Below are 11946 nucleotides of genomic sequence, written 5' to 3' on the forward strand. Positions count from 1 at the left end.
CACACACACATACAAACACACTCAAATGAATTGTTGTCATGTGTATTTGTAGGGACACACACTGCTTATTTGTTATTGTTGTCTGCTAGTGCTGCAAGTGCGTGTTGTTTCTGTTATTGTTGGCTAAAACGCACCTTGCCGCAATCTGCAACTGCAAACTCAAAACAGCATCAAAAATAAAAAATGCGCTGCCTTCAAAGCCACGCATGCGCGCAGAGGCTTAGCTTGGCAAGGGTCCGTCGAGAGTTGACCACAATTTACCGCAACTTATTTTAGCTGCAGCGACATTTTTGATTTTCGTTTTGCACTTATTTTTACTAAATTTGTTTTTTTGGTACTTGACTTAGCCACGCCGCAAAGTAGTTTTTCTTCGCTCAAAGGACTTTTGATGTGCTTCTATTTAAACGCTCATATTATGTAATTAAAATAGTTAATAGCTTCATTTGGCTGCAGCGCGCTTGTGGCGTGTATATTTTTATTTAGAAATTCTGCAGCAACAATAAATTCTAGTTCAATTGATCGAATGCCTGCCGCAGCATTTGGTTGCAAAGTGCCGCAAAGGGATTGAGCTCCACGAGCTGGAAAGGTTTTGCTTTAATAAAAGTGCGAAAACAACAACAAGTGCATGTGAGACATGTGTACCTGTGTTTTGGCGAAGCTGCTGCCCAAATGCGCCGCGTCCTCGAAATCCTTGCGCGCCGCATCCACATTGTTCTGCTTCCTGTAGAGCACGCCGCGTTGGCAGAGAGCGGTGCATTTCGTGCGCGGTTGTTCGGTGCAAAGTGCAAGCGCTTTTGAGAGATCGGCAAGGGCCTCTGGTGGAAAAATATGAAATCAGTTACAGATGTTCTAAGCTCATTTTTAGAAGATGTGAAGAAAGATACAGACTTAGCAGATATATTATTTGATATATGCACCTCTACCTACCTCTTATTCTTAATAACACTATTGAGCTGTACCTTAGAGTCTATAAGAGAGAAAAGAAAGTTGATGCACCCACCTTAGGCTGATGAGCTCGCCGGCTCCGCAGCATCCACTAACATGATAGGACCCGAACCTTTCAACGCGGTGGCTCTTTATGCCATAAATGAGCTGCTTCGCAAGAAAGAACGAGTAGACAGCGAGAGGTATTTGCAACAACTCCAAGGCATGCGCCATGCTATGTTGGGGGTTACAACCACAGCAAGTTTAAATAAGTAAACAACCTCCCTACTCAATTACTCAACTCAGGCTACTTGCCGCATTCCACAATGGCCACTGCAAGCTGAAGAAGCACTTAAATAAGATAGCCCCAGCTTGTTGTTCGAATTGCCGGTTCTGCGACAGGGAGCCTGAAACTCCGGAACACCTGCTAATTGGCTGCATAGTAGTCTACAGACGCAGGATAATGACACTGAGATCTATTTTTTCAAATAGGGATCACATCGCCTCACTATCACCTTGTAGTTTATTGGAATTTATCTGACAGTCTGAATCAAGAGTTGATTGAGAACTCCCAACAGAAGACTCCTCCTCCGACCACCTTGAGCTTCGATATATCCTTGAAAAGGTCACTATGCCTCTTCTCCTCCCCACCATCATATCACTAGCAGGTATGCCGCTAGGAGTAGGTTCCGCAGGACATTTTTCTAAGATTAAGATATCGTCATGAAATTTCCATGTTCTATGGTCAAATCAGGAGGACTGTGTTGTAGATCGGTGTAATCGGACTGTTTCCACGCCCACAAAATCCCATTATGCGAAAAACCGATAAAGTACCATAACTAAACTCCAAATTAAGAAGAGGAACTTGGTACCGGGTGTCCTAGAAGTAAAGAGCCAAAGACATGGTCCCGCCCTCATAAGAGTAGCCTTCTTGTGTCTAAAAAGTGTCAAAATCGGTCCAAAACTCTTCAAGCTCCCAAATATCGGCTACGTGGACTTCTGTGCTCATTGCAAACTTTTGTTCGAAAAGTCTGAGATATACTGATGGAATTCGGAGAGTATACTTTAACGATGATGGTATGTCTGTATGTCAAAAGTGGGTTCGATCGAGACAATCTGTCTTAAAAATTATGTGGCTTAGACTTTGGCGCAAGCCTCATATCCCTAATAATATGAATTCCTTTGGTTACATCCGCACTTGGACTACCTTACTTGTTAAAGTTTCTTTGCTAACCTTAACGTCACAATTTACCCTAAATATAATGTGCTTTTCTCGCCGCTAGATGTCGCCGCGTACGGTTATTGTCTTAACTCTGCGCATAGAAAGCAAAATTTACACACTACCTCCTAAACTGTGAAACAGTTTGTGAACCAACGTTTGAAATATTGTGTTGGCAAATCAGTCCGAGTTCGCTAAAAACGTTTATCATATTTTCTGAAAACAAAAAAAATTATTTATTCCATCAAATACTCACCATCATCCCTGCCGACAAGCCGCAGCGCCTGAGCACGGTTATTGTAAACAGAGGCGCGTGTCGGCGCCACTTCGATCGCTTGCTCAAAGTACTGCAACGCTTCCACCAACTTGCCTTCCTCCGCCAACTTGATGGCGCGCACCTCCAGCGCCTTGGATTGCTGCACTGCTGTACTGTCCGGCTCGACATCCACTAGGTTGGCGTGCGCATCGGGTCCAATTGCTTGCGCCACACTCGAAGTGAGTTCCAGCGGATTGAATATGGAATCCAGCACTTGCTGATCGTGGGCACTAAGGCACCCGCGTGTTAAGTTTTGTGGCATCGCAATGGAATTTGGTTGTTATCACAGCTCGCGTTTGTGTCAAACTAAAATCGCTGCCGTGTCGGTGACAATAAATACAATAACAAGTAAATTGGTAAACAAATGAGTTAGGCGCCTCAGCTGCCAAGCCGGTAATGCTAATCAGGCGACGGAACTGGTTCGAACGGTTGCGCGGCTCTAATGAAAGCAAGTGCTTTGATTTGGAACCACACACAGCAAAGGTTTCTACACTGCAAGAAATAGTATATATATTAGGGTGGGTAAAAAAATTAGTTGAAAATTTTCATATCTCACTTCCAACGTTTGGAAAAAATATTATTCTTTTATTAAAATATTTGAAATTTTTTTTTTATTTTTTTTGTCCATAGATTTTTGACATGGAGAGTCGATTTGGCGAAGTTCGCAGCAAGTTGGATTGACGTACCTAACGAATGCCTTGGCGCATTTTACGTCGAGCTCTTAAATTGAAAGCGTTCCAAATACAGCTTGGGCAAGAACTGAAGTCGATCGAACTTCCGAAGAGACATCGCTTCGCTCCATGAGTTCTTGATAAGTTCCAAGAATAGCCGATGTTTTTGAGCCAAATTTTGTTCAGTGATGATACTAAATTTTGGCTCAAGGGGTAAGTAAACAAGCAAAATTGCCATATTTGGGACAAAGAGCTGCACGAAGAGATTCAAGAGCTGCAATTGCCATTCAGAAAAAACAATGTGTGGTGTGGTGTGTTTGTCAGTTCATATTTCTACCGTCATGGCACGATAGATAACCGGCTATTAGATTCCTGAAATTGAAGCTCGTTATCTCGGCCACATTTGGTTTCAACAAAACGGCGCTCCTTCCCACATACCGCATCAATCAATCGATTTATTGAGAGAACACTCTGGTGAGCACGTTTTCACGTTTTTGGCCGGTCGATTGGTCACCAAGATCATGTGGTATCACACCGTTAGACTTTTTTCTGTGGGAATATGTAAAGTCTTAAGTCCATGCGATCAATCCCGCTTTGATTCAGGCCTTGGAGCAAAACGTCACGAGTGTCATTCGCCAGTTACCAGTCGAAATGCTGGAAGGAGTCATCGAAAATTGGACTCAAAGGATGGACCATCTGAAACGTCGTCGCGGCCAAAATTAAAAGCCAAAGAATGTTCCTTCGAATCACATTAAACATTCCCCATTAAAATTGATGTTCCTGTGCTTTTTCTTTAAAAAGTAGGGAACCTCGAAATGGATCACCTCATATACATATATCGCATTCATTGCTTATCTGCTTCCAAGCCGCCCGCTATGTGCGTTCAAGAAATTGTTGAAAAAATGTTAATTTTTATTTTTTAAAAACAATTTATTAATTTTTCCTTTTTTAATTTGTTAAGAATAATATCTTTGCTTTCTTTTTTCTTACGCTTTCTGGTTTTTCTTCTTTATATTTAGCGGTGTTTGCTTTTATATTTTTGTTCTTCTGTTTTTTTCTTCTTGCTGTTGGGTTATGTTTGTAAATACCAAGGACAATGTTGTTGTTAATAATAATTTTGTTGTTGCTTGCTTGCATTATACAGGATTTTTGCGTTTTTCTTCTATCCTTTTTTGATGAAATATTAAATCAAATAAATGTAATATCAATTATGTTTAGTAATTATCATTATAATATAATTCGGTAATAGTAAATCAGCGCTTTATATTTATATATTTATATATGTATATATATATTTATACTATTTTTTAATAAGTTTTAATTTATATATATTTGTATATATATATTTAATTTTTTATATTTACTTCATTGCTATGTGAATGCTTTACTTTTTGCTAATTTATTTATATTTTTTTCTTACGAATATAATTTTTTCTTTATTTTATTATTTATTATATATTTAGTAAATATAATCAGCAATAATTTAATTTAATTTCAATATTAACTTTAAAATACAGTTTTAATGAAATTAATTAGCTTTATTTAATGTTTAACTTTTTGAATTCTAAATATTTAGCCATTTCTAGTATTACTGCTCATTTCATAGCTTACATATGATGCACTTATATAGCGATTTTAGATATATTTATTTATATATATATGTTTATGTGTGTATATTTATATTAAGCTATATATACGTGTAATTAAATTCTTGTAATTTACAGAACTGCCAAATATTTTTACAGATTTTTATATTTTTAATTTTTTTAAATACATTTTCATTGATTTAATTATTAATTTTTAATATTCATGCAAATATTGGGGTTAAATAAAATGTTTAGTGTGTAAAATTTAATAAAAGGGAAGCAAGAAAATTAGAAAAAATGATAAAAAAAGACACAAAAGCAAAAGTTAACACAAAAACAAAAATATAAATAAAAAATAAAACAAAATTTTAATTGAAATAAAAAATAACGAAAGAAAACTCAAAAGAAAAAGCAGAACTAAAATAAAAAAATTAAATTAAATTTTAAATAAAATACAAAAAAAACTCATAATTAAAAAACAAAAAAATTAATTAAATTTTAATTGAAATGAAAGTAAAAATAACTGAAACAATTTTTTTTAATAAAAATCAACACAAAAGCAAAACCAAGTATAAAAAACAGAAAAAAATATTACTAAATTTTATTTGAAATAAAAATAACAAAAATAAGAACAAACAAACAACCAAAAAAAATTAAATAAAATAAAAACAAAAACAAACATGGAAAGCAGAAAAAATTTTAAATAATTTTTTATTGATATAATATAAAAACAAAGGCAAAAAATAAAAAAGTATAAATTAAAAACAAACAAAATATTAAAACGAAAACAAGCATAGAAAAAACATGAAATGAAATTAAAAATAACAAAAATAAATTTTAATTGAAATAAAAAAAAACAAAAACAAACAGAAAAAGTTAAAATAAATTTTAATTAAAATAAAAATTAAAAAGCGAACAACTAAAATAAAAAAACTAAATTAAATTTTAATTGAAATGAAAATAAAAATAAAATCAAAAGCAAAAAACAAAAAAAAAAATAAAATAAAAGCAGAACAAAAATAATAAAAAAAATTTTGTTTAATTTTAATTGAAAAAAAAATAAAAAAGCAGAAAAAGAAACAAACAATAAGGCACAAAAAAAAAGTTTGATTGTAATAAAAATAACAAAAAAAAATTAAAAAAAAAAAATAAGAAAATTTAAAACGGAATTTTATTTTGAAGATTGTGTTTTACTAGCAGTTGTAAACTAAATTGCTTTTGTTATAAATTTTTTTTGTTTAAATATCGGTCTTTTTGTTGCTATTTTGTACACATACATATCTAGCGCATCAAAAGGGCTAATCATAAATATTATTTGCTAAATTAAATGTAGCTTTGCCTTACAACTGCTATTTATATTACATTATATATACATATATATATATATAATATAGAGTTTTATATGATACATACATATATTAAATTAATGTAATATATTAAATTTGCTATTGCTCTCAGGCTTGCTCATTTGCTGTTACTATGACCGCTGCAAGCATTGTTGCTGCATCATAGCAACTATGTACATTCATATGTATGTATGTAAGTGATGCTATGCGCTTAGTTTTCAGTCGCTATATGCTACATAAGCTTATATACTTATGATTATAGGCTTGCATTTACGCGTCTATTTAACTAAATGTGTTAATATTAGAGCGTGTCGATTTTCAGGGAGTCAAAAAAAAACAAATAAAAAATAAACGGAAAAGTCGAGTATGCGGAAAATATTCTACGGAGCATTCTGAATAATAGTGCATAAGAGACTAAACGTGTGAAATCGGTTTTGAACAAGTTATTTTAACATTTATATTTTAAGGCGAAGCTTTTTAGGGATCATAAAAATTTGTTCGTCAGTTTTTGAGATATGCGAATGAACTGTTATTTCTATTCTTATTATTTTGTATTTTGATGTTCTATTGAACATTTGACGGAATTGATACGATTTGGCCAATTACTATAGCATATACATATGCATCTCCAATTAGGGGCAGATCCAAAGTAGAGTTTTGGGGAGAACTATATAATTTTGTACTTGATTTGAGAATGTGTAACTGTGAACATTTTTTATAGCATAAAGTCAATATGGTCCCGCAGTTACCAACCACCAACCACCATCTACCCGCGGTTCCGCCCCTTTCTCCAATACAATCGATTATTCAGATTTTTTAAACTTCGCCTTAAAATCGCTTACACGAAACCGGTTTTAGACCCATAGTCGCATAGGTTTTTTGTTTAGTTTGAGCCGTAGAACATTTTCCGCATAGGAAAATTTTTAGAAAAAAAATCGACCCGCTTTAATGTATATGTATGTACATATATGCAAGATTATATTGTTGGTGCATGATTTTTTATTGTTTGTTTTTTTTTCTCTTCTGGTTTTTATTTTTATTTTTGTTGTTTTTGTTTTTATTATGTTTGTTGCTGTTTTTATTTTTGTTTTAACTTTTCTTATTTTTGTTGTTTTTTTGTTTTTATTTTTATTTTTGCTTTTGTTATTTTTGTTGTTGTTTTTTGGTTTTGCTTTCATTTATGTTTTTTGTTTTTATTTTTATTTGTTTGCTTTTGCTATGTCAATAAATGCATTTGCCCATTTAAATATGTATGCGTTTTTTTATTATTAATTGTTGCAATGTGTTTTTTTGTTGCTTTTTATTTGCATTGAGAATTGTTGGGAAATTGCTTATCTTTCTTTTATTAATTTATAATGTATGTCATAAATTGTCTAAATGTAGCGATTGCATGTCATTTTACATATGTAATTATGTGACTATATGATAGTAAGTATATGCATATATATATATGTATAGACATAGTATTTATATATTTAGCACAGAATTAGAGTATTTTACATATTCATACAGTTCAGTTTAATATTTAGTTGTATTACTAGGTTGCCACGTGATATTACTTATACAAGTTGTGTTTTTTTGTTATTGTTGCTTAATTTAGTTTAGCTTTTCTTAGTGCTTGATTCTAACGGTTGGCCATACGTGCATTTCCGGCTGCCACTTTGCACACCTTACACACTATATGTCTTATATCGGTAAATATATTAAAAGTTATATAACTAAGTATGTATATTACAAATGCATAGTGCATACTACATATATGTATATATAAGTATATATAAGTATTTATATACAACACCTGTTTTGTTTGTATGCTAAAATTAACCTCTCATGCATGCGAAAATTCAAGCAGTGCTCCGCTCACGTGCTAATATAAGCGTCTTCATAATTTTTCAATAAATTGCTTGTACGAGATTTTATTTAGAATTCTCTTCTTTTTGCTGCTCTAAGCGCTCTTCAGAATTTTGCTACATTTCCTTGCATTTTTTCTTTTCGACTTATTTTCTGCTTTTCTCCTTTCAGCTCTTTTTTCTTTACATTTCCTTTCCTTTTTTGGATTTTTTCTTACATTCGCCTTCAAGCTCTCATCTTCATTCTTCCATATTTTTTTGTACGCGATTTTTGTTAAATTTTTTTGCTTTTCTTTTCGCTAAGCACACTCCATAACTCTTTTACATTGTCTTTTACGATATTTTTAAGACTTCTTTCCTTCTTGAAGCTCTCTTCATATTTCCTCTACATATTATTGAATGTTTTTTAGACTTCTTTTATCTTTTAAGCTCTCTTCATAATTCTGCTACATTTTCTTGCACTTTTGATTTTAGACTTCTTTTCTTTTTTTCCTTTAAGCTTTTTTTATATTTCTTCTACACTTTCTTGAACTCTTTTAGACTTGTTTGCTTTTTTTCTCCTTCCAAGTCTCATTTTCATTCTTCCACATTTTCTACTTTACGATTGTTTTAGAACTCTCATCAGTTTTCTGTGCTAAGCTCTCTTCACACCTCATCTACATTTTCTTGCAATTTTTTTAGACTTATTTTCTTCCTGAAGCTCTCTCCATATTTAATTAATTTTCTTGATTTTTTTTAGACTTATTTTCTTCTTTTCTCCTTTAAGCTCGCATTTTAATTCTTCTAAATTTTCTTGTTCGAGCTTTTTTTCATAATTTTCCTCTCTTTTCCGCGCTAAGCTCTCTTCGCAACTCATTTGCATTTTCCTCTAATTTCTATTTTTTAGACTTCTTTGCTTTTTTTCTATTTTAAGCTAACCTAACTTCTGTTGTTTGCAACAATTTTTCAATTTCAATTCTTTTCAAATATTTCTCCCAAAACCACTACAAGCACAATTTACTCACATTCACATGCAATGCTCATTTGTTGGCAAACGTTTCTACATACACACACATTTGCTGCTTTTAATTATAATTAATTTTTAACGTTATGCCAATAGTAAATGATTATAATTTAACTTGCCGTATCAATAGTTAACAAAATTTTATATTTAATTTTAATTCAATTTTTTAATTTTAAATTTAATTTTAATTTAAATTTCGTAACATTTTCTTCTAATTACATATATTTAATTAATGCTTTCTTTGGTAAAACAATCTTTAAGTTATTAAGTTTAGAATTTTTTCCTTGTAAAATTGCAACTATCAAATGATGTTTCATGATTTTTCAAAATTTTGAAAAGTCCTAAATATATTTGAATAAGACTGCTATTTGGAGCACTAAAATTTTATTTAAAATTTATTTGGTTTTTTTTAATTGCTTTACAAAAAAAATTAGAAAAAATCAGTTTTTAAAGAAATATTACTGAAGCTGGAGTTAACATTTCATTGACAAAAACAACGAGACGAGAGGTTGAGTGCATGCAGGACTTTATGCGTATAAGAGAGCGTGACAATAACAATAGGAAAGAGAAATAATAACTGAGAAAGACAGGCAACTAATAATAGAGACCCATGAGACAAAGTAATGGTTAAGAGAGAGAGACGAAAACCTGAATGGGTTTCTGTAATTGGTTAATACTGCGTAAGAGGGAGAAGGAGCGACAGTAACTGAAACAAAGACGGGCTACTGAGAGATTGCTAACCGCCTCCAAAGAATAATACAGAGCGAGCAATGAGACAAAGTAATGATTAAGATATATGCAGAAACTACGATGGATTTCTGTGAGAGTGAAGGTTGTTAATACTGCATAAGGGGGAGAGATAGTGACAATAACTGAAATATCGATTGGTTCCCAGGCGCTTTCCATCCGTGAATTTGACTTTTATCGGTCGTATTGTATAGCGGTTATATGCTATATTAGACCGATCTGAACAATTTGCCTTTGATAAAAGTCTGTGCCAAATTATGTTAAAATATCTCGATAACTGAAAAAGTTTTCCCTATAAGAACTTTATTGTGAACGGTCCGAGCAATTTCTTGCCAAACTTTGTGAAGATTTAAGGTCAAATAATAATTTTCCATAGAAATACTTAACTCCGGACATATATACATATTTATATTAATCAAAATAATTAATAATCATAATTGTTTCATGAAGAGAAGCATGATTTCCTGCACGCAGTGTGCCTCGGTCTGCTGAAGATTATTTCTAATATATTATAAAAGCCGAAAGTATTTACAGCAGAAAATAAACGTACAGCAAAAGTTTCAAGATTAGTTAGTTAGTTGTAGTTAATGTAAGAGAAGTGTTGGCAGGGTGGTTTCTTTAAACTTTTTTTTGATATAAACGCGTGCTTTGCTGTCTGCGAATGATTACGCGGCATAGCATTGTAGTTTTCGCACGCTACATATGCGCAGAAGGTTGCGTGCATTGCTTTGAGAAGCGCATAAAATTTAAAAAAATTTCAATATTTTGTTGCTGTTGCAGTTTCAATATTTTTTTTGAAAAAAAAGAAAATTAAAAAATATTGAAAATCCGAATTTGAAATTTTTTTTTAAATTTTTTTAATTTTTTAAATTTTTTTTTGAAAAAAATTTTAAGTTTTTTAATTTCTTGTTTTGTTTTTTTGAAAAAATTTTAATTTTTTGGTTTTTGTACATTTGGCAAAAAGTTGCCAATTTTTTACTACCTTACTTCTGCGCCTAATTCCTTATTCAAATATATTTTCTTTGCACTAGTTTCACCTAATAATGTTTTTTTGTTTCAAGTCCGAATTTACTCGTTTGCTGTTTTTTGCATTTATTTCGCCACTAATTTGTCTAGTTTAGCAAAGCGTTGCTATTGTACAGTTGCGGTGTTGCAACTGATCGTGCTGTTCCAACTAAGCTTGGCGTTGCAACTAATCTACACGTTGCAATTAATCTATCATTCTTGATGTTGCAACTAATCTTGCTGTTCCAACTAAGCTTGGCGTTGCAACTAATCTACACGTTGCAATTAAATGTACTGTTGCAACTAATCTAGGCGTTCTAAATGTTGCAATCAGTCTTGCTGTTGCAAAAAACCTTGCTATTGCAATTAATCTTGCTTTTGCACTAAATGCAGTTGCAGCAAGTCTTGATGTTGCAACTAATCTTGCTGTTGACAGTAATTTGGTGTTGTAATTAATCTTGCAATTATTCTCGCTGTTGCAACTAGTTTTGCCATAGCAATTAAACTCGATGTTGCAACTAGTTTTGCCGTAGCAATTAATTTCGACATTACAATTAATCTTTCCCTTGCAATTAATCGGGCTGTTGCTAATAGTCTTTCTGCTGTTATCAATTTGGTGTTGTTGGTGCAGCTAATCTTGTTGTTGCAATCAATATCGCAGTTGCAACTAAACTTGCCATGGCAATAAATCTTGCTTTTGTTATTAATGTGCCTGCTGCACTTGATCACGCTTTTGCTCCTAAACTAGCTGTGACAATAAAGCTTGCTCTTGCAATTAATCTTGCTGTTGTTTTTAGTATTGTTGCTGCTGCTGCGCCTGCTTTTCGCGCCCTGTCGGCTATTTATTTTGCATTACTCTAATTTAACGATTGTTGTTGTTTTAACTTTGTTTTACCTTTATCTCTAATGCCAATCAACCTCATTTGTTGCATGTTGCATGTGTTTGCTACATTTGTTCATTTGATTTGCGATTACGTTAAGCTTCGCGTTGCTCCTCTGCTGTCTGCCTCTTCTACTGCTTTGATGCGTTGCATGCGTTTTTGTTTAAGATGTATGTACGTACGATAGTTTTTTTGTTTTTTTTTCTTGTTGATAAATGTATTTTAGCGGTTTTTTGGTTAATGTTTATAACTCGTTTACCATGTGAGAGAGATACCTTGCAATTACATATTAATTATATAATATTTGCTTATAGCTTTTGGCTAAATTGCGTTTATCTTTGGTTACTTTGGCGATTTGCTTAAAAGATTTGCGTTTTGCGAAATTTGCTTGTTGTTGC

General features: G+C 32.5%; 1 protein-coding gene across 1 annotated transcript; it reads right to left on the minus strand.

Annotated features, from left to right (window-relative positions):
* Positions 1–438: 438 nt before the first annotated feature.
* On the minus strand, positions 439–3951 carry LOC126762119 (tetratricopeptide repeat protein 36 homolog). Its single transcript, XM_050478642.1, has 3 exons — positions 2400–3951; positions 643–815; positions 439–578 (listed from the first exon to the last, which is right to left on the minus strand). The coding sequence occupies exons 1-3, from the start codon at positions 2719–2721 to the stop codon at positions 507–509; spliced, it is 567 nt and encodes a 188-aa protein (XP_050334599.1). The 5' UTR covers positions 2722–3951; the 3' UTR covers positions 439–506.
* Between the last annotated feature and the right edge of the window lie 7995 nt (positions 3952–11946).

This window comes from Bactrocera neohumeralis, chromosome 6, assembly GCF_024586455.1.
Source record: "Bactrocera neohumeralis isolate Rockhampton chromosome 6, APGP_CSIRO_Bneo_wtdbg2-racon-allhic-juicebox.fasta_v2, whole genome shotgun sequence".
Taxonomy (NCBI): Eukaryota; Metazoa; Arthropoda; class Insecta; order Diptera; family Tephritidae; genus Bactrocera; species Bactrocera neohumeralis.

Excerpts from the sequence above, each read along its gene's own strand:
- LOC126762119 (XM_050478642.1), bottom strand. The coding sequence starts at position 2,721 with ATGCCACAAAACTTAACACGCGGGTGCCTTAGTGCCCACGATCAGCAA. Across the intron at positions 816-2,399 it reads GCTTGTCGGCAGGGATGATG|AGGCCCTTGCCGATCTCTCA; the intron begins GTGAGTATTTGA and ends TTTTTCCACCAG. Across the intron at positions 579-642 it reads GCAGCTTCGCCAAAACACAG|CTCGTGGAGCTCAATCCCTT; the intron begins GTACACATGTCT and ends AAACCTTTCCAG.